Here is a 25,237-nt window from a genome sequence, read left to right as displayed (position 1 = left end):
ACGAAGCCGCTCTCCCAAAGGCCCCTCCCCTCCTCCAGTGGAGGGGGAGAATTGGAGGAAAGAAATAAGGAAGCTCGTAAAATTGAGATAGGAACTATTTACTAATTAAATCTACATTAATATATACAAGTACTGCTAATAATAAAAATAATAGAAAATAAAACATATAATGCAATATGATACAGTTTCTCACCACCCACTGATCAATTCTAATGCACAACCAGGTGCTGAGTAGTGAGAGTCAGACCCAGAAAGCCTGAGCGCTGCCGCAGCAGATTCTGAACAAACCCTGTCAGTGATAGCACGACCGGGAAAACTGAACAAACCCACCAACTCCCTCACAAATGGGCCAGCACAGGAGTTAGCGAGGCAGCTAATGCAGGAGTCAGGGTGAGGATTAGCAAGTGTACGGGGGCGAACAAGAGAGAAGGGAGTAAGGGAGAGAGTAGTGGCTCCCAGACCTCCTCCTTGCCTCTGCCCTGAGCATGACATACTATGGAATGAAATACTTCATTGGTCAGTTGGGGTCAGCTGCCTGAGCTGTGTGTCCCCTGCACTGCCTGTACCAAGAAAATGAAAACTAGAAACTTAATTACAATATCAGAAACGAAAAAACTTAATCTAGTACAAACATTCCCCAACACCAGCTAAAACGTTATCAGTACTTCTCTCAACATCCAAGAACACAACTTCATAACAGCCACGATAAAGAAAGGTAGCTCTTTCCTAACTAAACCCAACAAACAGCCCTGTGGTTAAAACCTTGTACTGACCACCTTAAATGTTTTAGTGACTTAGCCTGGAATGCCTGGACTTTGTGTTAGTGAAGTGTGCCTGTTGGTAACCAAAAGGTTAATGCTTTGTGATGAAGATGGAATTTTACAATATAGAAGATAAGATGATTGTGTTTTCCTTGTGATTCTGTATTTAATGTGTTTATCTAAAATAGGGTTGAAGGGGAGCAAAGAATAAAAGATTTTTTTTTCACCCTCTCTGTTATTGTTGCCTTTTGAGTCTGATACATGCGACTTACTGGGTTTATTGACTTCTTTTATTTTCAGTCGGCCTCTATCTTCTAAATGGTCTGCAGCCAGCCCAGCAAGCTTTGCAGGCAGAGGTAAGGTGATTGCAATCTAGTGCAGTACACAGTAATTGTGCTTTATGTTTTTTGAATCAAAAGTTTTAAATGCAGCTTAAAATTCTACTGTCTTAAGTATTTACGCCGTTTTCAGGTTGAATAATAGTACTCAGGCGAGTATGAGGCAATCTTAGCTCCAGGCACAGTGTATAGTGACACAAACCTAAAGTTTACCTTCTATGTGTTTTCAGTTGTTGCAAGTATAAGACATAATTTGCTGTGTATTGGTACTGTGAACTGATCATCTCTCTAGGAGTTTTGTCATGGAGCAGTCACTCTTAAAGGAACCAAGCATTATGGTCCATTTGTGATTGTTAGACAAGGACAGTTGGAAATGAAGGACTTGCACCTTTCATGTATTTCCCACGTAACTGCTGCTCTTTATTGGGGGAAAAAAAAACCAACAAACACCCAACAAACACCAAACCCAAACAAACAAAATAACACCATACAAGCAAAACCCACACAAAACAAAAAACAAACCCACAGGCTTGTAATTCAGAGAGTTTAATTTTGTCTTGAGCTTTCAGAATTGAGTATCTTTGTTCTGTTTTCACATGATGTCTTTAACTCTTGCGGAGTAAATCCTTGAACCCCTTTTTACAAATTGCCAGTAATTGAGAGTGCTTTTTTTCTGGATGCTGAAACTGTTAGGAGGGAGTCAGGTTTTGAAGACATAACCAAATGGTTAAAACTAACTGAAGCAAATAGTTAATACTCAGTACATAACAGGAGTTGAATATAAAAATACTTTTACAGAAGATCAGGCCCAAGTCAGGTTAAGTGTTCAGCCTGCCTGTGGCTTTATTGTAGCTGAAGTGTGGGAATATTATCTTCCCTCAGTACCTTAAGGGATGCTGTGAATTTCCTTACGTTTGTGAAGTATTCAGTACACGTAGATGTTCAGAATTATGTAATTTGTACTAGGGTGGGAGCATATAGTATTTAATGAAGATAAATACTACTGTAAAATAAACGGTGTTTTATCTAAATTTCAAGACAGCACCAGGTCTGATTTGCTTCTTAACCTCAATAATACTTCGTTTAATATTAACATGACTTGCACTATATTGCATAGTTTCTGTACTTTTTGCAGGTCTGCTGCAGTAGTAGAAAATGTTAACCTTTCTAATATAATTAACGGTACTCGTTAGCAGCTTATTTCCTAATTTTCATTTTGTTGTTGCTAGTTTCAGGCAGCAGCAAGTGTGTTCCAAGCCCGGGAACCCTGCAGCGGTCTCGCAGCGACATCGATGTTAACGCTGCCGCAGGTGCGAAGGCCCGCCACGCTGCTGGGCAGACAGCTGGAGCCGGGCGCTTGTCAGCGGCTGGTCTGCCCCCGGGATCTTACGCTTCGCTAGGTAAGGGAAACATCTTCACTGTGCTGAGAGAGAGATATTTTTTTTAAGTTTTTGATCAAAAAGATACAGGAAAGTACTTCCATATTTGAAAAATTGTCGCAATTGTGGGTAGGATTGGAGTAGGGCAGAAGAGCAGGTGTTCTGAAGGAAGTTACCAGCTTTGCTAAGTGGTTTCATTTTTCTTGACTGGAAGAATGTCGATGCAAAGAACGTGTCCATACTATGCTCTCTAATTGTGTTAATCTGGAATTAATATTAAGTATTGGAGGGAGTGGTACCTTCACTTCACAGCAGATCGTGATCATGGCTTTTCTTTCTAGAAATAATAGGGGAATAAGTGATTCTTGATTTCAGCTTTGCTAAGTGGTTTCATTTTTCTTGACTGGAAGAAGGTCGATGCAAAGAACGTGTCCATACTATGCTCTCTAATTGTGTTAATCTGGAATTAATATTAAGTATTGGAGGGAGTGGTACCTCACAGCAGATCGTGATCATGGCTTTTCTTTCTAGAAATAATAGGGGAATAAGTGTTAGGACTCTTGATTTTTCCTTTTTTTCTCAGCTCTTCAGCTGCATATTTTACAGCAGTGCTAAAGGGACATCCAGGCAGTGAGTGGTGGCTTCTTCAAGTAATACAGAAGTGTTTCATGCAACAATATTACAAGATGGGTTTCATAGATCTCTTCTTGAGCATGTTGATGGAACTATATGTTGTTACCTAGGTGACAGTCTTGATAGGGGCACTTCCTGTTAGTCATTGAAAGTGCTGCAGATGAGAAGGGTGCAGAAAAGTGTTTGATGGTGGTGGTAGATGCTAGAACCTTCACGAAGTGTGGAGGGTAAGGGAATGTAGGCATGGCTTTGTTCTTTTTTAGGTTATCCATAGTAGGAACAGGGGACGTGAGGTTCAGTGTTCACAGAACTGTTGGTTTTTGTTTCTTGGCTGATGTGCCAGCTAGATGACCAAGGAGGCATGTCCTAATGTCGGTATTGCTGAATGTGATCACAAGAGAGGCAGAGAAACTACGCACTACTTCTGATTTACCTTGTGTTTGAGGAGATGTTAGGGTACATTTAGGCTGTGGTTTTCAAAGATTTGGTTGTGCGTTTTGAAATCCAAATTTAAGTTAAAACCGCTTTAAAATGAGTTGATTCGTTTGTCATCAGGGCCCACTTGAAATGGTCTGAACACCGCTGATTTTAGGATTGAAGTGTGCGAGTATGAGCAATGCTGCCTGACAGTACTGGCTCTCTGAACTCGGGATTTGGGGTGCGAGCTCCCTCTAGTGCCCACAGGAGCTGAGTCCTACCGGGTAGGAGGCAGGCACCAGTTAGGGCTGCTCAGTTCGCTTGGTGGAGGAGATAAGTTCGTGGTTATCGCTTGGGGAATTCTCTGTGCCTCCTAGCTTAATGCCTAAGAGTCTGAAATGGGTGGGGTGATTATTCTCCAAGATCAGAATATTGCCGGTCTGTTTTGGAGGTATTCTGCATCTCGGACAAGGCTGGAGTTTGGCTGCTGAGGGAAGTGAAGTGACGCAGAGCATGACACACAAAAAAAGTCAGATGGAAAACAAGGAGAGAAATCTCTCTGTTAATCTGTCGTCTTCCTGATGCTGAAAGGAAGGGACCGCTGTGGTCTTGGGAGTTCCACAGAAAATTAGATTGGAGCATTGGTTTGCTTTCAGAACATTTTAGGCGATACGTGGTTCATGCCCTGAATTTTGTGAGCAGGGGTTGAGAAGGGCACAGAGGTTTTCAGGCAAGTAAGTAGTAGTGTTTTTACAGGAAAATAACCGAAATAAAGAAATAGCTTATTCTCTGTGTAGTTTATAGATTTGGTGAGTGGGGATGGGGGAGAGGAATACATAGGGAGTATGTCCAGGTCATGTTCTTTTGAAGGATTTGAGTAGCTGGAAAGCTTTGCCTTGTTAGCAGACGCAATCACTCGTGGAGAAGAATACCATGGTGGTTTGAAATGGCAAAACGATGACATACTAGCAATGAAAAGTCAAATCCTATTACAGACAGTATAAGGGCTATAATAGTCATGGAGGCCAGGGTTTGTTTTCAGCCACGCAAAAGCAGCACTGCTTGATTTATCTTGGCTCATTGTCCTAACAGTTTTTAATAGTGGTAGGGTAGTTTACATGACACACACCTGCTCCCTCTCAGCTGGGTAGCGGGTGTGATGGTTGTGTGTTTGGCTATGGATTAACCATGGAATCCACCTCAAAATACTGTTTGTGCTTAATTTTCAGAAGATAACCGTAAAACGAATGGGCTGTGCATGTGAGCAAGTGCCGTGTTTCAGAACGTGGGCTAATTTGTAGACCTAGCCCCCTGTTCCTTTTAAGGGGGTGTTTTATACTGAATACAAATACGGCAGCTTAAGTGACAGAATTGCCAAGGTGATGACCATGGTACTAAGATGCCTAGAAAATGTTACTGTATTTCCATAATGCTTTCCACATCTTCTCAGGTGTCAGTACCAAAACAAATAACACTGTCTTCTCCAGAGATTGAATGTGTTCTCATTTTCACTCTTACTTCGAGAAATACTCGCCTTTTGCTTAAACAGCTGCCAAATTTGGAGTCTCAGAGGACCACAAGTTCATGAGCATAGTAATCTGTGATTGTCTCCACCCATCTCTTCCCTTTATATTATTAGTAGAACTCTTGCTTGCTTATTTATGTTAGTGGGGTTTTTTTGAGACTGTTCTAGAAGCATGAGGGCATTCTCTACTTTAGTTAGTTCTAAATGTTGACTATCTTTGGTATCATTAAATATTAATGTCCTTTTTGAGGCAACTTGAGCTGTAATTATTTGTGTCATACTAAATATTTTAATTTTGATTGTTACTGTCAGAATATGTATGCACTACCTTCCAGCTGAACTGGTAAATGTTTAATGCTTTTAAACCAGTGGAACTTGCTCCCATTTGTCCTCTGTCTATTGTGATGTTTCTTTCCCTCCTGTCCCTTACCCCAGATGGGGCTTCATGCTCAGCAGCAAATTTCCTAAGAAATTGAAATACTGTGGTTTAGTCACGGTATAAGTATGTACTGATGCTTCAGTGACTGCTGACACCACGCATAAAACTGTTTATAAATATTTTACCGTAAGGGTTTGCTCAAATCTGGGTAACAGGGAGAGAATCAGCATCCCTGCACAGGGTACTTGTACCCTGTTCTGTAATTTTGTACCTTGGACTCAGAGAAACCAACTTTACTTAAGATAGCTTATATGTGCACAAATTAGATAAACATGTCTGCTGTATTTAATATTAATGTGTTTTCCTTAATTAATGTTTTATGACTCTGCTGTGAACACCTTTATTCTAACACACTAAGTTTTCCATGTTTCTTTGCCTGCTTTTTCTACAAAGAGGATACTTCTGACAAGATGGATGGTAAGAAATTGTTTAGTCTGTCCTCTAATTCTATTAAATACTTAGTAAAATATCTTTTATGTAAAATTGTTGATGCTTAATATATTTGTCTTTTCATTAACAAAATACTATGCTGTTTTTGTTAACCCCTCTGTAATCTTGATGTCTTAATATGTCTTGTGTTATTGCTGTATTTGTTAGTGTTTTTGATTGGTCTGTATCAGCAACAAACTATCAGAAACTGGATGTTAGTCCTGTTTTTAAAAAGGCTCTGTTACTTACAGAGCAATTCTGTAATCAATACATGCTTTTTTTTTAACTGGCTCTAGTTCCATGTACTTCACAGTTTTACCTGTAAAGTCCAATTTTTTGACTTCTCAGCAGAACAGCAATGGGAGAGGAGAAGATGCTTAACCACATTACTAAGGATTTAAAAGAAACCACCAAAACCACCACTAAAATCCTCTTTCAAAAGTACTCTGTCAAAATCTAGTCTAGCTATGTAACTTTAGGTGCCTGTAAATCCTGAAATACAGTGTAATTATATTAAAGAACAGTTTGTTAGAAAATCTACCTGGTAAAACAGTATTCCAGCTAAGTTTTAGTACTTACTTTTTCTTAATTCACTGTATTAAACACATGGAGGGAGTTGTTTTCTCCTAACTGCAAAGCAGTTGAGGATCAGGCTCCTCACAGGAGTTGTCTGTTTCAGGTGTGTGTAAGTAATGCTTCCCATATGATAGTGACAGAGTCCCAGCCTGATGCTTCATAATTCTAGTCCTGATTTACTGCTGAGGAACACACAAGTCAGTTATGTTTGCGACCTACTCAATAATTCTTGCCAGATGTGCCTGTTAACAGTACCTATTTCGAAGAACAAGTAGTTTACTGGAAGCAAAGCAGGCCATGTTTTTCACAGAAATGAAAACAGCAAGAAGTTAAATCTCTGAAACCCAGAATCCTGAATTGTTTTAAAACACGGACAGTCAGTTTCATGAGAAATACTTTTGGAAGAATTTGAGCCATTTTTGAGTACTGCAGATGGCAAGCCTACTGTAATAAAATGAGGAGGGTTTGTACAAGGTGGTAGTGTCTGTCTTGCTTATTTCCATATGAGATATCCTTATGTTCCCTATAAGAATTAATCTATAACTGTCTGTGCTAAACACTTAATCTTGAGCTTTTGCACGTTGTCACCAGCAGTAAATGGTGACGTGGCCATGGGTACAGGGTTTTTCTTTTGTTCAGAGCAGTGGTCGCAACTAATGGTGTCCCACACATCTGTTTAAAAATAGTGGAGGAAGAGCTACACAGTTGGTCAGAATGATAGGGTGGTTTTTTCTAGAGGATATCTGTAGGGATGATGTGTGAGACAGAATGAACACAGCGTAGCCCTCCACCTGTACTTGTATGATACAGCTGCTCTGATCCAGTGGCCACCAGGAGGAACTAATTGTTTTTTCCTTTTCCTACACATCTTGTCCACATCTTTTTACCACTTCCTTCATTAGTGCCTTGTAATATGCCATGGTCAATCACTGTAGGTGAACAAAGTCCAAAAAAATTATTTCATAAACCAAAAGTGAATAATATTCTGTTATATATCTTTTGGAGCTGATGGTGAGCCTGTAACATCCAAACCAGGTGGTAGTACGAGGCTGGAGAGGAAGGAGAAGCAGAACCACCCGTTTTAGGAGCAGCTGTTACCCTGGCTTAGATGTTGCATAGAACCTGCCTTCCAAGATCCAGCTCTGGAGGAATGTTGGGTTTGTGGGGGTAGTTTAGGGTTTGGCTTTTTTTTTAATACAGATTGGCAAATTAGATCTGGAAAACTTTGATGCAGTCCTAGATACATGTTACTGTAACTGAGTTTTGTGAAGAAGCATTGAAACTTACACTGAATTACTTTTTTAGAGGGAGTCTTTAGAAACAGTTCCTTTAAGATAGTAGAATATGAGAAAGCCGTAGACAGATTTGCTGAGAAAGTGAAGTTCAGGCTAGCCAAAGACACTAGCAGATGTTCTGATCATTGCAGTTCTCTTGCAAGGGAGAAATGGCAGAGTGTGAAACGAAAAATGGAAATCCCTTTGGCTTTTTTGAGGCATTTAACATTTTTATCACTGCTAATACATATTTTATTCCATAATCAGATTTATTTGAAAGAAATTTAGGGAGAGGAAGGACTGGTGTTTAGATAGCTTCCCCTCAATTCCTAGGTATTGATGTCAGTAAAAAGACTTGTCTGATTCTCATTTTGTCATAATCAAGCCTTGTTAAGCTTGGCATACTTGTCAAGTGTGATCTGGTTTCAGCAAGCTCATATTACTTCCACTTCTCTGAGCAAAACCTGATCTTGTGCATGTAGATCTTCAGAGTAATCATGGATTAAATTCAGGGAAAGCCTCCTTGCTGGCAGTTCCTATCAAATTACCGCTGTCCAGTGTGGGAAACATTGTCCTTGTGCTTTTCTCTGAAATAACTTGTAATAGTATGTTTTATATTTTCAGGAGAAGTAGCAACAAAATATTTGTATTGTCTGTTTTGATCTGTACATGTGCTTTTGTTGACTTATCTCAGATTTTTTTTGTGGTGGTGGTTTTGTAACAAATTTGGAAGTCAGTGCTATATATTGTGTTCTTGGAAATCACTAACAGTGTACTGTGGATGTTGCTTGATAGTTTTGCTTTAGTTCAATAATGGAGTTAGAACACAAAAGCTTTAGACCTCTTGATAAAATTTGTCAAGATTCTATTCGTAAGATTAATCTCAAAAAGGAATTGCAGAGACACAGTATTGTTTGGAATATCATGTATTTTATTATTTTTTCTGTTTAGGAACAGCTTCTGAAGATGGTAAGAAAATATTTTGTTAGAACAACTGATATTTTCAGCTTCGTATTTTTGTTGATTACAAATGAAGCTTTGAAAGTAGAATGTGGTCTTTCTGGGGCTTTGTGGAGGTTCATAACTACAGATAGCTTATGCATCTAATACTTGGTTGTCATGTAATATTTTTAAAATTCTTTTGCTTTTATTTTAATTCTCAAGTACTCATCTGCAGTAGACGTGTCATTGCTTAACATTTTTCATGTGAAAACGTAGGAGCTTTATAATTTTGCATTTGTTTTTTAAAGCGGATCTTGTCACAGAATATTTCATCCGATGTGTTCATGCTCTGGGAAGCAGGTGCTACTATTAGTCATCTCTGGGACTTGGGAATTCATTTTCAATATGTTGTTAACATTTAAACCTGTCATTAGTGAATGGATGTTGAGACTCCAAGTGCGGTAACACTTCATTTGCCTTACAAACACAAATGTGTTTTTTACTTTGATAAAATTGAATCTAGTTCCAAGCAATAATTCAACACAGTATCCAAATAGTGGCACTCTGTATTCCCAACTTTTTGGGCCAGATTCTGAGCACAGTTACATGCCTTGCAATTTTGCAGTACTTGGGGGAAAACATTGGCATTGCACGGGGATAACTAGTAGAGTTGGGACTAGTTAATCTAACTGGTCTTGCTAGCGTATTGTTTTCTAATAGTTTAGTGAATAACTTCATTTATCCTGATTCTCTTCTTATAGACTCTCATCTATGGCTATTCCCTCTACTTGGATGAATAATATTAACTTGGTTGGTCTACAAATTCTGCTGTGGAAAGCCTAAAGAGGCTAGAACTAAATAACAGTCTGTGCACCTAATTATTCGTGGGCAAATATTGGCTACCTGTCTAAAAAAATATCTTAATTATGCTGGTTTTAAAAGTGGATTAATTGTTGAGCTAGATCCACCCTGTACAAGCTATTTGGGTTTTGTTCTTGCAACTTTCAAGAATTATGGTTAGCATGGTTTTGGTTTTTACTTCATTTTACTGCTGTTCAAGAGGTTGGTTTAGGAAATGCAGTACACAACTCTTATTTTCTTTCATGAATAATCTTTCAGTTACCTATAATTCATCCAACTGGGGTCTTCCTTTCTTTTGTACTTTCATTGGATGCTCTGAGGAACCTTTCTGATAACCCCAAACCCCAAAAGATGGTTTGGCGTTCTGGAGAGAAGTGAAGTTGTTGTTTTAGTTGTAGATACTCAGTTTAATCTGTCTCTTCCTTAGTTGTTCTCTCTGTTTAGGAGAGTAGTATTTCCTTGTATCACGTTGTCACTGCAAAGTACGTAAGTGTACTTGGTCTTTGCAAAATGCTGCAAAAGGCTTGGGAGATCCTGTGGAAACCTGTATGACTGTGACCAGGAAAACAGTAGAATCTGTAGTAACAGGAAATGAGGAGCGAAGTTAGGAAGAAACCTCAGAACCCTATTCAAAAAACAGTCAATGTAATTTTTGTCATTTTACTGCAGGAAAAGTAGAATTACAAGCACAAGTAATCATGAGAGGACTGTACCTGATACAGCAGCATTAGCATGCGCATTGCCCCCCCTTACATTTAACAAACCTGCGTTTTTATACAATCAACCTGTTTATGTCAGAAGCAAGAACTGGCGAGCTAGTTCAGGGTGTTTAATTGATAAGGTGTAAATTGTTTACTGAAACCTGCAGCATCAGAGGAGAAGTATTTCCATTCCTCAACTGTTAAGTCTCTCAGTGTTCAAATTTCTACTAATTATCCCAAGTGAATTTTCACCGGTTGAGTTACATTATGCTTCTTTTTTATCTACAGAAACTTAAGAAAATATTATTAAATGTTACTGTTGCTTTGTTTTCTACATTCCTGTGAAAAGCTGGTTTAATACCATTTTTCTTTTATAGGTCGTGTACGAACAAAGCTTTCAACGCCTTCTGTTGGTATTGGAAATTCTAAAACAGATTCCAGAGGACGGAGTAGAACCAAAGTGGTGTCACAGTCTCAGCGTATGTATTTTCTGTTTGTCAGTCATACCTGATAAAGAGGCCAAATGCTTAAGCGTATGTTTATTGACCAATGGCTACAGTCAAAGTTAATTTTTTAAAAAAAGCTACATACTGAGTTGTTGTTCTGTGCCTTAGGTTCATCATCGCCAGACAAAAATGAAGGTATTTTTTTCAGTGTTTTGGGTCAGTGGTATTTGCATGCTTTTCTAATTCATGTTGTTTTTCTCTGGACAAAATACTAGGTTAGGTCTTAGTTTGCCAATTAAATTAGATAATGTTACAGGAAGTTAAGTCTACACTTAAGTTCTGTCTTCAAGTATAACTTCTCAACATTCTTTTCCCCCCCTTTCTGACCTCCCCAAGACGAGACACTGGTAAACTCTGTGTCACTTACATACGACACGTGGACAAGTAATACAGACGAATGGGTAGGCTGAACGGTGGCCATGGTGTTACCTGCAAAACCTAATTTTTCCTTTTTCAAAGCGTCTTATTTTTCAGCCAGAAATACCTATGTTCATTTTAAGCTAGGCACTCCTCTAGCTCTTGGATATATACTCCTTTTTTCTGTATTACAGCTGTTACCTTTACTTAACTCTTCTTTGGAATTAAAATAACAAACACTAACTTCATAATCAGTTGCTTAACTTACATTGACTCAAAGGGTTAAAACAAGCAATTTACTGGATATCAGCTAATCCACAGTAATTTTCTGTGTGTGTTTAGAAACAAAAGGAAATGCAAAATTTCCGATATAGCTAAGCACTCTGTCATTAATTAAAAAGACCTGATTACCTCACATTGTTTAACACTGGCTGACCTATGGCGGTTTATTCACACATCTGCAACAGACATCATCTGACTAAGCTCTGTAGTGTTTTCGGATTCTCATCTTTGTCTAATTAAGTGAAACGCAATCAAATTCATGAAGACAAATTAACAGTAAATTAAACTAACCGGTCCTGTAGTTTGTGAGGTCTAATGTTATAAACCCAATAAATAATACAGGTTTTGAATTTTCCAGTACAATTATCTTGCTATCAGTAACCATATCCACTTGCTTTTAATAAAAACCCTTAATTCTGTGCTTAGTGGCAGAAACATCTGTCTTCATAGCAATGGCTGCATTTATCTTAAATAGAATGACTTTAGAGGTTAAAAAAGCAGGTAAAAGGGTATTGAGAGGGTTTTCTCCTGTTAGAGTACCTCCCATTAAAGTTTGCATCACTTCATTTTTCAACAAATACAGGTGGATCAAACTAGAGGTTAAAAAAGCAGGTAAAAGGATATTGAGAGGGTTTTTTCCTGTTAGAGTACCTCCCATTCAGTTTTGCATCACTTCATTTTCCAACAAATACAGATGGATCAAATCTGATCCAATAACAGAAATTCTCTTAAGTAATTGTTTTGCTTTGACAGTGCTGTAATGCCCCAAGTGTTTGTGGGATGAGATCTTGAGAATAAAACCTGGCTATTGGCTGTGACAGAGGTGGTGCAAAACTTGTTCTACGTTTTCATTGTTAAGATAACTACCCTGTAGCATAAGCAAAGAATATTCGGATTAATAGTTTAAGGGGAGAGGAGTTAACAGACCCCTCAAATCACTTTTTCCTTTATGAAAAGTTGTGAGCAGTATCTGTAACACTCTTCATTAGTGTCAGGGAAGTTCTGAAATAAGCTTTTTGAAAACACCTTCCTGCTTTGAATAGATTGGGTAAATTCTTAAAAAGTTAAGGTGTTCGATTAAAATATGGTAGTGGTTAAATTTAGGTAGCAATATAAGACTTTTGTGATGATCATTGTCATATAATATTAATTAAACTGACTATATTTAGGGAAACGAACTGAAGCTTTTTCAGTTTCCTTTTACCAATAATGACAAACTCTCCCAAGAGAATTCATTTGTGCACAGGGATAAGTTGAATTGATACCATAATACCTAGGCTTGTTTACATGTGATGTGTGAAAATGAGAGGCGTGAATGCATCTTCACAGCCTCTTGTTGCTAGTTCTGGCTTCAGAGAGCTCCTTATAACCCGTCAGTGGGGGAGAACAAGAATTCTGAGATGTTTTAAGGACCATAAACAGGGCAAATACAAATGGGCAGGCAGAGGGTAATTGTCAGGCACTGTATGCCAGCTATTTGGATGATGCTTCTTTATGTGACCGAAAATTTTCACAGCGCTGTTGGGAGCGAGATGCTTGATGTTTCCATACAGGGCATCGTTTTAGTTTCCCAGCTTACAGTGGGAAAACAACTTCATATTAGATTTAAGCTTTAACATTTTTTTTTTTTAAAAAAAAAAGCACTGACACAGATGCTTTTGTAAATTTAGGTTTACAACTACTTAGCACTTTTGTTCAAATATCATTTTATGAAAGACTTGCAAATTTGAATGCATTTACAAAAGATACTTTTTTAGGGTTTTAGAAGCCCTTTACTCTTCCTCTTCTATTTTTAAATTGTAACAAAATAAATGCATCCACAAGCTATAGCTCATTATTTTATACTTACCTATGGAAAAAATTCGTTCCATTTCTTTCCTCTCCCTTCCTGTTTGATTGTCGGGTATTTCAGCAAGGTGTGCTAAAATTGCATGGCAGTCTTCATTCAGAGGAAAAGAATTAAATTTCTGGATGGAACCAAATTCTTACTTTTATACTTTTGATTAATTTCAAAGTGGAAAACCTGAAATTCTATGCAAGTCTTTTCAGTTGTGCCATTGTAAGTTGGTTTTTTTTTTGTCATCCACCACACCTGCAGCTCAGTTCCTTTATTGTCTGTCTCCAAAAAACCCAAACATGTTTTGGCCTTGTGTGTAATTTTTGTTCAGCTGTTGAACTTGAACTTTCTTGGCAATATAATATTCTCTTAAAGTAATATGGAGGCTACAGTTTCATGTCTAATTGAAATTTAATTCTTCAGTATTATCCAGTTGTTGATTAGAAAGCTGAAGAATTGTAACTTGCTTGTGCAGCTTTGCTTCATCTGCTTTGTGCATAAGGCATCTGAGTTTAGTTCTTCAATTGTGGAAGCTACTTAAAAGCACTGCTTTAGCATTACCCCCTTGTGGCTTTTTTTCCTCTGTGAAATGACTAAAGCTTTCTTATTTCCATTTGCCATCCATTTTTTAATCTGCTCTGCTCCCTCCCTCTTCATGGATTATAAACCCCTACCCTAATCCTGCCTTTACACTTGTTCAGGATCACAGTCTGCTAACCCCATTGGTGGTAAGAGCCTACAGAATTTGTGTATACGTCATTGTTTGATCACCTGTTTGACATACCTCATTTAAGGACCCTATTCAGCAGAAATTCTGGCTTGCTTTTTTCCATATGCCGCACTTACCTAATTGGATGTAATCCTTATTTAGAAGGCAATAGATATGGGAGGGTTTTGTAATTTTTCAATACGTTTTTAGTAATCCTTCTGTCATCGTTCAGTTTGCTTAGATCTACTACTAGTGGGAGTACAGACAACAGTATGCCAATGCTGTGATTAGGATATTAAGCTTCGTTTGGTTTTTTTTACGCTACACTGCTGCTCAGGCAATGGAAAGATAAATCAAGTATTCGAATGAGAAGTTGCATTTCCTCTGTATATTCTGAGAAGAATCACCTTTTCAGGTTTCTGACATATTGAAGAAAGTCTTTGAAAGTCTCTGGCTCAGTGAAAGCTTTTACGCTATTTTCATTGCTTTAAAGAGATATAAAATATTGGGGGCTAAGAAGACAACATAGTAATATCAGGTGTAAGTTGAAATGCCTTGGCATGAAGACTACCAAACCCCTAATTTTTGCAGACCACAGCAGTTTTATAGATTTGCCTGTTCTTTCTTTTGCTGTAGAAGTTATGCTTGTGTTTTCCAGGCTGTGTAATACTTTATTTATCATTTCTGCTGAATAGGTCCGTAGTTGGGAAAAGGGATTTTGCTAAATAATCATTTCAAGTTTGAATTCAAACAATGAATCTGAAAGTATATGCATGGTGCATTGTTTTGGTTTTTCTCCTTCCACCCAGCATATGTTTTATTTTGTTTGGGATTTTGTTTCTTTTCCCATATAGTCAAAGCTTTAATCAGCTTTTTTCTTTTTTAAATGTGCCTCATAAGAAGTAATCCATGAAACTCACTTGAGATGTTGCATGTTAAGACTATAGATCTGATCGTGTAGCTGTGGTTTACAGTTACCTGATTATTTTTAAAAGATAAATGGAAGGTTTGTATCTGTATGTCATTAACTCTTTTTTTTAAATTATGTTTTCCTTTGTATTTGATCAGACTTCTTGAATTCTGCAGCTGGAAACTGTATCAACTGGTGCTATAAATTGTTTATAATTAGAGTGGATTCTTTGTTAGGGCTTAGAACTTAAATTTTCTGTAGCTGAAATAGCAATATTAGGGATGAGTGGTCAGTTTCTTATAGTGACTAGATTGTGTTGAAATGAACATTTATAGCACTTCAAGGCCAGGCTTGATGAGGCTTTGTGCAACCTGGTCTAGTGGAAGGTGTCCCTGCCCATGGCAGGGGGGTTGGAACTAGATGATCTTTAAGGTCCCTTCCAACCCAAACCATTCTGTGATTCTATGATACGTAATGTACAGTTTTGAGTAATAAAAATGAGACAAACATGTTTTGATCAATTTTTTAGCTTGCTTAAAACTGAATATTTTCCTCAAATTTGTGGGGTAACCTCCACAGAAGTAAGCATGAATATTTTAATTGTCTTCATTGACAATTTATTATTTAACTTCTCAGAGCAGTGCTTGGAGACCCCATGCTTTTAAAAGCAAGGGAGAAGGGTTTAAATGTTAGAAAAGTTATGTTGGTTTATTACAACATTGGTTGCACTGGAAGACCTGGAATAATTATGAAATAACTAGTTTAAAGTTTCTCCTTTTATCTTTCTAACAATTCCTTTTTTTTTTTTTTTTAAATTAGAAAATCTGATTAGTGAGGCCATGTAGTTTAAAAGATGAACACACCAATGTTCATCTTGGGGACATTAGAACTCTTGATGAAGACTAGAAATGCTGTTTATGGTTTCTTGAGTGTATCTAGTGCTAAATACCATGCCAAGTGCTTCCTTGCATTGGTAATTTTATCTGCCTTTTATGTAGTGTTAAGAACTTGAACCAGGGTTTTCTATTTAACCATTTTATTTCTTTTTAACCATGGTGGTTTATCTTCTATGCTGTTACTTATGTTTACTCATTTTGCCTTCAGCTGGCAGTAGATCTGGGTCTCCTGGAAGAGTTTTGACAACAACCACACTTTCCACGATGAACACAGGAGTTCAGAGAGTGTTAGTAAATCCTGCAACTGCACAAAAGCGAAGCAAAATCCCACGAAGTCAGGGATGCAGTAGAGAAGCTAGTCCTTCTAGATTGTCAGTAGGTAAGAATCACTGAATAACTCTTGGTTTCTTTATAGTTCTCTTACTTCAAATGCTGGATGTCTATAGCTTGTGTTTAGGTGGATGATAAAATTAGAATACATATCAATACAGATCTGAAAGATGCCTGCTTTCTGAGGGTAGTCTTTGATATGAAAGGCAGTTTAAATTTTAAGTTGAACCTTGATTTTTTTTGCTATCGGAACGCTGTAGTTGTTTTCCTCACCTCCCTGTCTTCCTTCTCTCTTCCAGTTCTCTTTACTTCTTATCCCCACCCCCTAAACACCCACATCCATTGAATGAAAGTGTGATACCCTTTTGAAAAGATTTTCTGTATTACATATGTGTGGGTGCATGTGTATACTTCTGTGACACAGAAATGTATGTCTTATTTCTTAAACCTCATGGTATAGCTTGATTGCACTTGATTGCAAGCAGTAGTACTGAAAAGTATCAGTTGATTTTAGTGGCGTTGCTGCTGTTTTGTGTTGTACTTTGATTTTTACCTTAGCTGCATTAACTTCATATTTTCTTTCTTTAGAAAGGTGTGGTCATTTGCATTTCTGTTGATTAACTTGAGCATAAATTCTGAATCAGTAATGTGTTCGTATTTTCTGTTGCTTGTTTCCTCTCCGTCCTTTTCAAGAGGTTTTGCAACGGTTACGTAAAGAGTCAGGAACTCCCCTTTTTTAGCTGTGCGAAGAAATAATTTCATTCACCTGGCTACACTTAAGTGTAATCCTGCATGATCAAGAACGTGTGTGGAAACAGTTCTGACTTAGAATACGACGTAATTGTCAGTGTCTTCTTTTAGAAATACATCTTTGGTCTTAACTGCAAAACAGAACTGCATTAAAACTGCAACTTTTCTTATGTCTTCCCCCTTCTGTGCTGCTGTTTGTCTGTACCCTGAATCATACTAGCACGAGGCAGCCGCATTCCTCGGCCTAGTGTAAGTCAGGGGTGCAGTCGGGAGGCCAGCCGTGAAAGTAGCAGGGACACAAGCCCTGTCCGCTCTTTTCCACCCCTTGGTAAGTACTCAGAGCCCCTTGTTGTGCATGGCTGTCTGTGCCCTTCGTTATTTGCACCTAACGAATCCATGCCTCCTTCATTTAGCTTGTAGCCAGCCACCATTATTTTCCCTTCCTTTGGCTCACTCACCACTTGCCTCGATGGCGAATTGACCAATGTGTGAATGGGGTGCACACCTGAGAAAGAAATTCTTTGCTAGTGTTAGCCTTATCTTAAATACCAGGTTTGGACAGGGGTGTGATACGCAGCATCTAGGTGCTTTTTTTTGAAAGGGCAGTCCTGCTTTTGGAATGTTTTTTTGGAATGATGTGTTTCTCTTTTCATTGCTTGGGGGCAGGGATATAATCCATTTCTCACTGCCCGGCTCGGGCAAAGAGTGTAGGGTGCCCGTCATCCTCTGCCTTGCCCTGCATCAGCAGCTAGGGTCACCTGTTACCCAGACTCGCTCCCTAGGCAATGAAGCCTTTGGTCTGCAAGAAAATACGCTTCATTTGATGTCTCCTTAGCTGTGTTGTCATCTCCGTATTATGTGAAAAAACAGTAAGAATTTCAACTTCTTGCTCTTACAGCAAGTAAATCTGATGGTGCGGATAAAGGACCATTCCACTACAGCGGAACTTAATTCCAAGGCTGCTTTCTTTCCGTTTTCTAAATATGAACGTGGCGAGTAGCAAAGTCCTTATACGAGTCGATGAACAACGTACAGTTCTGAAGTTTACTTTTAATCTGTGTAAAACACAATAATCGAACAAATTTTTAAAAATAGAACAAATAATGGAAATAGCAGTTGTGGTTTCATAGGGAAGAAGTGGAATTAAAAACTTGAAACTCACACATGCATAGCTGTCTTCAGTCCTCATTTCTGGAGCTGCTGTAAGCAAAACTTTAGTTTCACTTAGTATTTCAACTTATTGGCCTGAGGCTTAAATATTTTTGCATGATTGTCAAGCTTTTGTCTGTTTCCGAAATATCAGTAATGCATGGGAACAGTAGTTTATAATTCCTTTAGCATTTGTTGGTGAAGGATTAGGGAAGCTTCTCGTGTCCATGGATCCTTGTCAAGGTTCCTCAAAAGTTGGTAGTAGGTTTTGATAAAAGTCTTTTTACATACTGGGTGGTGGTTTTTGGTTTGGTGGGGGGATGTTGATTGATTGGTAATACAAAACTGTGTGTGTAGGATTGTGTCCGATATTTTTCGGTGTTATCTTTGAGTTAGTCTTCAATATGTATCCCTCCTCGTTTGTTGTTCAAATATAGATTACAGTTCAGGACCTTGTAACACTAGCTGTTAAACATCGTCTGAAAATAGCAAATCTCTGGTTTCTGTCTCTAACTGAGGCACCCGACTGTACTCCTAATTAGCATTGGAAGTCTACGCTGGTCTGTTAAGGCCATATGCTTCCTGCCAGCCGTGGTTTTATTGGGAAAGTGCAGATTAATTGAATGAAAGCTGTTTCAATAACTAATGCTAATTTGTCCAGATGGTACTTAATTGGGAAATTAAATTAAAAATAGACATTATGCAGAATCCGTTAGTAAACTTGTCTTTTACCAAAACACAGCTGTCAGACTCAATTGTAGTGCACACATATCTTTTCTTTCAAAAATGAGGGCATTTTCCAGATCTCGTTGTGCTGGTTTTGCTGCCTTATGGGTTGACTTCAGTCACATGCATGTGAGATCTGATACACATTTTATATTTGGTCAAATGCTTGTGATCTTAAGAAGTCTGTATTAAGCTAATGCCGTAAGGTGGGTCATTGGGACAGGTTATTTTCATTGATGGAGCTTAATTTTTGTAGTCAGATATCAAAACAAGCACCTATACAAATACAATAGGTTGAATTGTTGGGATGCACAGAGGATGCCAAGTAGCACATATAGGAATCCAGTGTTGTGTAAAAAAGCTATACCTGGAATAACTGATTGCTGGGATTCCTTTTAGTAGGAATAACTTCCAATTGGAATGATTTCAGATGTAACTCAGTGTTTGTTGGACCAGTTGTGTCTTAGGGGATGCTATTAAATTCTGTCAGAAATAGTAAATTTCATGGTTTTCGGGGGTACAAGTGGAAGATGAAATAAGGCAACATCAGCTCTGTGTCTGTAGCTGTTTTACATAGGGTTGGAGAAGGGAATGTAATTTGCATTGCATTGAATTCTCAGCACAGAAATTTTTGCTTACAAATGCGAAGTCCTTTGGGGCATAAAATGACCCAAATGCTACATTTTTGTGTCTCAGTATAAGATTATAAACTGGGAGATAAGAGTCACTCTGAGAAGCAAGTGGCTTGTCATTCATATGGAAGCGCCTGTTTTTCTGTTACATATAGTTAATATTAAATATCACAATAGTGCAATTTCCATATTTTAGCTAAGAAATTGTGTTATTTTGAGTCTACTTGAAGTCTTACCTTCATTCATCTTTTAAAAAAGTAAAGCAACAACACACAGGTTTTGCAATTTGAGGGATACAAAGAATATCCTTGAAAGTATGCTTTGGAATGAGGTATGTGTGATCCAATATAGTTCTTCCTTTCACTGCCTTAATGTGTCCAGCATATTTCAAACATGCATGGCTGCAGGATTGTTTTTCATGATATGCCTGAAGTTTGCACTTTTAATTGTACCTTGAATTTTCAGGGCTTATTGATGGAAAGGTTTTATCCTGATACTGCTTTTATGTAAAACTCTGTCAGCCTTGATGCCTGTGTTTCGCCATCTGGCCTGTCTCTTTTTCCAGGCTGAGGCATACGTTCTAAAGAACCAAGTATTCCACAAAGCATTAGTTGCAACTTAAAATTCCCTAGCTAAAAAACTTTATGCATGTTTACTTTGAAATAAAATACAATGCTGTATCTTCTGTAAGGAGTAGAGAACTTTACGTGGAAAAAACACAGTGTTGTTTCCAGGACCTTTCCAGGGCTTAGGATCATTCTGGAATTCACTTGGGTTAAAAGAGGTGCGTTTTCCCCAAATGTGACTTGCTCCATGTCAGGGTTATAACAAACAAATCAGACTCTTAAATTGTCTGTGGTGATCAGAGCAAAGGATGATTTATTCGATTCCTGGTTTCTATTGATACTACTTGATGTGTCCAAAAGGTATGAAATGTTCGAGTTTACAGTTATTTATTAAATCATAAAATTATATCTGTGGTTCGTCACTGTTGGTGAACATTTGAATTCAAGTCAAGATGTCAAAACAAGTTTTCATTTACATGCCTTTAAAATTCAAACTTAACTGAAGGTAGAAGATGAATTGTTTAAGAGCACGTTGAATTTAAAATCACTTGGTTTAAGAGAGAAAACATTAACAATAGTGAGCCAACTTCTTTAGAATCTCTAAAAGACCAGTTTTAGACAAGTACCAGAAGGAAGAGGGTACTCAGTTTTATTCAAAAGTCCTTAAGGGTTTTTTTCTTCCTACCTTCCATAATTTTAAAGAATTTTAATGACGTCTAGTAACTGCCATAAATGTTTCACGTTCACTATTTATTTATTTAAAGAAAACAATACAAATGTGAAATATTAATTGCAATAAATTATTTTAAACTTTAATTAAAAATGAATAATTCAAACTTCCATCTCCGTAGTGGTGAGTTTTAGCTGAGGTTGACTCAGCTGCACGTAGGCAGGGACTGAAGTTTATACAGGTTGTGGGCTGCTAACACAGGAAGTTCGTGCAGTACTCACTTCTTACAGGTGATGTGTGGTGCATGAGCTCTGGCTCTGACTTGAACATGCAGAGTTGAGTTGAGTGCAATGAAAGACCAGTATCAGGGGAAATTTTTAGATGTTTCTGAGGATTCTGTTTGTGTGTGGGTGTGTGTGCCTCTGTGTGTACGCGTTTTTTTTCTTTGAACTTACAACACTCTTGCTTTTAATCTGCTCTTAATCTTTCAAATTAAAAAAAAAAATTATGCATGAGATGTCCAGTGTACATAAACATATAATTATATGTAATCATATTCTGTATAATCAAAGAACTTTTTCTGAAGCTTGTTCCTTCTGTGTAATACTCGGTTCCATGTGCTAAAGCTGAATCTTTTTGATACTCTTGTTCATCTACGCAACTATTGCAGCACTTTGATCCCGTGGTAATAGATAGGGTTTATATGATCCTGTTATTGCAGCTTCCAGACATCACTCCAGATCCACTGGTGCCCTCTACACTCCTGATGTTTATGGGGCTACAGGTGAAGGATGAGTACACTTTGCCGTCATCTGTGCCGTCATCCCGGATTTTTTTTTTCCCCCCACCCATTTGGTTATTCTCATAATTCAGTTTGAAAAAGCATTATTTATATTGAGTTTTGTGATTTTAGTAATCCAGATAGATGTGTTTATGTTGTTAGAGTTCGTCTCCACCCTCTCCCTCCAGTGTTAATTGTTTTCTTCCTTAACAACAGTAATTTTATTTTTACTTGCAGAAGAATAATTTTTTTTTTCCATTTTTCAGTATTTGTAGAGCATTCTTTATGCATGTAGCTTTCTAATTAGCACTCTCAATAACCGTCCTATTGTATTTGCTTTCTTTTTAGATGAAAACAAAAACCCAAAATGAAGAAGACATTAATTTAAGAGGGGAAAAAAAAAAAAAAGGAGGGGTTCTGTTAGTTAAAGCCACTGTTTTGTGGGTGGTGTTTTCCCTGTGATACTGGAATAGAATGTTTGTATATGACTGGTTTTTTACTGCATTTCTTTTTGCTTCACCACTAAAGGCTTCAGATTGGAAATAATCCATATTTTAGCCACTCCATAATTTATTAGAAATGTTAAGCAAATGCTTTTCTTCTGCTTGGGTTTTTTTAATGAGTGTGGTGTTGATGTCCCACATTGCTTCTGACTGAATTCTTTGTATTAATTTTTGTTGCTACAGCAGGTACTGGCTTCGGAATTAGTCAGTCGAGTAGATTGTCGTCGTCAGTTAGCGCCATGCGGGTTCTGAACACAGGTTCTGATGTGGAAGAGGCAGTGGCAGATGCTTTGGTAAGAATCTTGCGCTTATCTTGTGTGGGATACAGGCTTAAAGTGTTTGGTACCTACAGATTAAAGAATGCAAGAGGGCTTGTCATTTGTTACTGTACTGGCTTTCTAGGTGAGGAAAAAAGAGAAATGGAATTGCTAGAGCAGCAAATTATTGGGATTTTTGTTTCCTACAAAAGCCTTAACTTTAGAGAAATGGACATTTTTCCGTGGCAAACCAGGAGTAGTGTTGGAGTGGCCCAAGGAGCCACTTGAGCAGGTAGCACAAACTAGCAGTTTCCCACAACAGCCAGACAAACTTCTGGATAGGTTGAAGGCTTGTCAGAGGTAGGAATGACGACAGCTAAAACACTCTGCCTGTCATAAGCCTGGGTTCTGTTTAAAGTTGTTCTGTCTGACAACAGGAGATGGATGCTGAAGAGAGGAACTGGTGCCTTGGCAGGCAGCATTTCATGACTTCAGTTTTTGTTCTCTTGTTTTCTAAATGTTACATTGAGTTGAAAACTGCTTATGCCATTCTCCTCCTTAACCTTTACCCTTCTTTAAAAGGGTGGGTTTGGCTCCTCTACCTCCCTGCCCCTATTAACCAAACTGAACACATGATACGTTTTCCTATTCTGACATTTACTTCAGCCACCTGATATCTTCAATTAATGTAAAATACTGACACCATGAATCAGATACAAATATTTTATGATATGCAAATAGTATTCGATACCTGCTAAAAAAGTAAGTACCTGTTACCTAGTTATCAGAATGCTTTAAGGAATTCATTATTACTCTGTTTTAACAAAAAGATTATTTGGAACATCAGTAAAAAACGTACAAATTAGACTAAAAAATTAAGTCGTAGCTAGATATGACTGGATAGAGAAGAAACAGAATTTCAAAGGAAAAAAATATGGAGAACTTTGTCACGTTCTTAGTCTGGCAATTTATTGATTTCTTTGGTTAATACTGTCTTCTTGGCACATTAATTCAAAATTTGTGTGCCTTCACTGGCATAGAGATCAGGATATTTATGAAATCTTGCCTAATCTTGGTGACATTGGGTGTATTTTCCCCCTTCTGATATTGTCAACTTGCAGAAAGACTGGAGAATTGATGGGGACTACTAAGTAGTAAACTGGAAATCAATCTGTATTTTGAATAGGGAACAACAGAAGAACAGTCCACGGAACATGAAGTTTCTTGCCGTAATTTGAAAGCCTGCACTATGGTTTTATCCATGCTGGTGCTACACAAGGAGTATTTTTAGTACTTCTAGCAGCTTCCTAGCATATTCAAATTTAGCTGGGGAAAGTACATAGTAAGAATATAAATCGGTGAGGAACTTCACGCTTCCAAGGACTGCTCATGGAGCTTGAATTCTGCTTTCTTGCAGCAATACAGTTTGTTCATAGAAACAGGTTTGTATTACCTGGACCCAAAATAGCATGATGCTTCTAGAAATGTTAGAGGAAAATTAGTTTGTATAAAGTAGCTAGAACCTGAAAGAAGGGGTCAAGAACAGCATTGTTTTATTGTGGTAGTATTTGCATGCCTGGTTGCCTGCCATGCTCTAAACGTATAGGTTGTCCTGTACAAACGGCTCCATTTAGCTGGAAATGTGGTTAAGAACAGCCTTCTTGCTTTATCATAGGCTGAAGCCTCCCTTCAGAACAGTGTTTTGAACAGGCAGAATTTAGAGTCCTGACAGATGTAATACAATCCAGAATATTTTTTATTTTTATATTACTATTTCTATGGTATGAAAAATACCAGGCCAGTCGTAAAACTGCACAAGCCAAAGGGATATCAGTTCTCCTGGCTAAGATCTGGTTTGAATATAAGATGCATGAAATGCAGCGATACGGTGATCTTTACAGGTGTTTATACCTTTCACTTTAGCCCAGTCCTTGGCATTTTGTTTCATTCTGTATCTTTACAAATTTATTTTTTACTTCTGATGACCCTTTTAAAAAAGCTCATGTCCTTGTGACTTTTCCCTTCCTTTATTCTCTTACATGTATGTGTTCTGTTGACAATAAGCTTGCTTGTTACGTGATATTTTGACTAGTTTGGATTGCAATATCCTTTAAGTTACTCTGCAGTCAACAGTGGTAATTAAGGAGAAAACGATCACTTATACTACTGTTCTTTGAGTGAGTTTGTAATGAAACCGATTTTTTTTTAAACTACTAGCTTGAACTCCAAAATTTGCATGGCAGAATTATTTTGCAGAGGTGTGTGGCTTTCCTTTTAGGATAAAGAGGGTTTTTTTTGTTGTTTCACTCTGGCCTTTGGCATGTTGTGTTTTGTTTTTAGGGGATTTGGGGTTTTGCATGATGTAATTATTTTTTTGTAAGACACTGCTGTAGTAATTGTTGCAATGACAACATTTAGATATTGAAATGATGGGAAAATGAACTTCAAGTGGAAGTTTCATACATGGATAGCAATTGAGTGTGTGTGTGAAGTCTTCATGCTCAAATTGCATAAGACACATGGATTTTGACAGGGGAGTCTTTGTGACTACCCAGCAAGTGATATGTAGTATTTCTTTGGAAATGGAAGCTTAGGAAACCACTTCTTGGCAATGCATGATATGCTAATCAGATACAGCTTGCTAGGAACAAACTTTACAGTGAGACTAAGTGTTTTCCAGTGGCAGGTAGTTTAATAGTCACAATGCTGCTATGCCTTACCTTCCTGTTCTCAATTTCTGTTTCTTTTCAATAATTTACTGCTAACAGCTCTTAGGAGACATACGGACTAAGGTATAGAAACTATTTTCCTTCTTCAATAGTTTAATATTTTGCTATTAACATGCTTGATACAAAGGAAGTTAAAATGACAGAATATGTGGGTTTAGACCTAGTTCTTACATTCTGTAACATACCTAAAGCTATTAGGTGAAATAACTTCACTTTCAATAAAGTCTTCATGTCACCCTGTCATGCAGTTTTACAGATCTTTACAAGTAAGCCTTAAGTTGAACATTTCATTCATCAAATGCAGAGTCCTCTCTGCATTTGCTTTACTTTTATACTTGGAATACTACGCAAACCATACTTTAAGATATTTTT

General features: G+C 37.7%; 1 protein-coding gene across 1 annotated transcript in view; it reads left to right on the top strand.

Annotated features, from left to right (window-relative positions):
- The window catches only part of CLASP2 (cytoplasmic linker associated protein 2), an 89,933-nt gene that overhangs the window by 35,560 nt on the left and 29,136 nt on the right, over nucleotides 1-25,237 (top strand). Inside the window, exons 11-18 of the mRNA XM_010156614.1 lie at nucleotides 1,062-1,117; nucleotides 2,329-2,499; nucleotides 5,886-5,909; nucleotides 8,723-8,740; nucleotides 10,653-10,754; nucleotides 15,981-16,151; nucleotides 17,073-17,180; nucleotides 22,066-22,172. Of these exons, the coding sequence (XP_010154916.1) occupies nucleotides 1,062-1,117; nucleotides 2,329-2,499; nucleotides 5,886-5,909; nucleotides 8,723-8,740; nucleotides 10,653-10,754; nucleotides 15,981-16,151; nucleotides 17,073-17,180; nucleotides 22,066-22,172 (757 nt within the window). The remainder of the gene's footprint in view (nucleotides 1-1,061; nucleotides 1,118-2,328; nucleotides 2,500-5,885; nucleotides 5,910-8,722; nucleotides 8,741-10,652; nucleotides 10,755-15,980; nucleotides 16,152-17,072; nucleotides 17,181-22,065; nucleotides 22,173-25,237) is intronic.

Source organism: Eurypyga helias, unplaced genomic scaffold, assembly GCF_000690775.1.
Source record: "Eurypyga helias isolate BGI_N326 unplaced genomic scaffold, ASM69077v1 scaffold7488, whole genome shotgun sequence".
In the NCBI taxonomy this organism is placed as follows: domain Eukaryota; kingdom Metazoa; phylum Chordata; class Aves; order Eurypygiformes; family Eurypygidae; genus Eurypyga; species Eurypyga helias.
The sequence above is the reverse complement of the archived record's forward strand: the minus strand, read 5'-3'. Positions and strand labels throughout refer to the sequence as shown.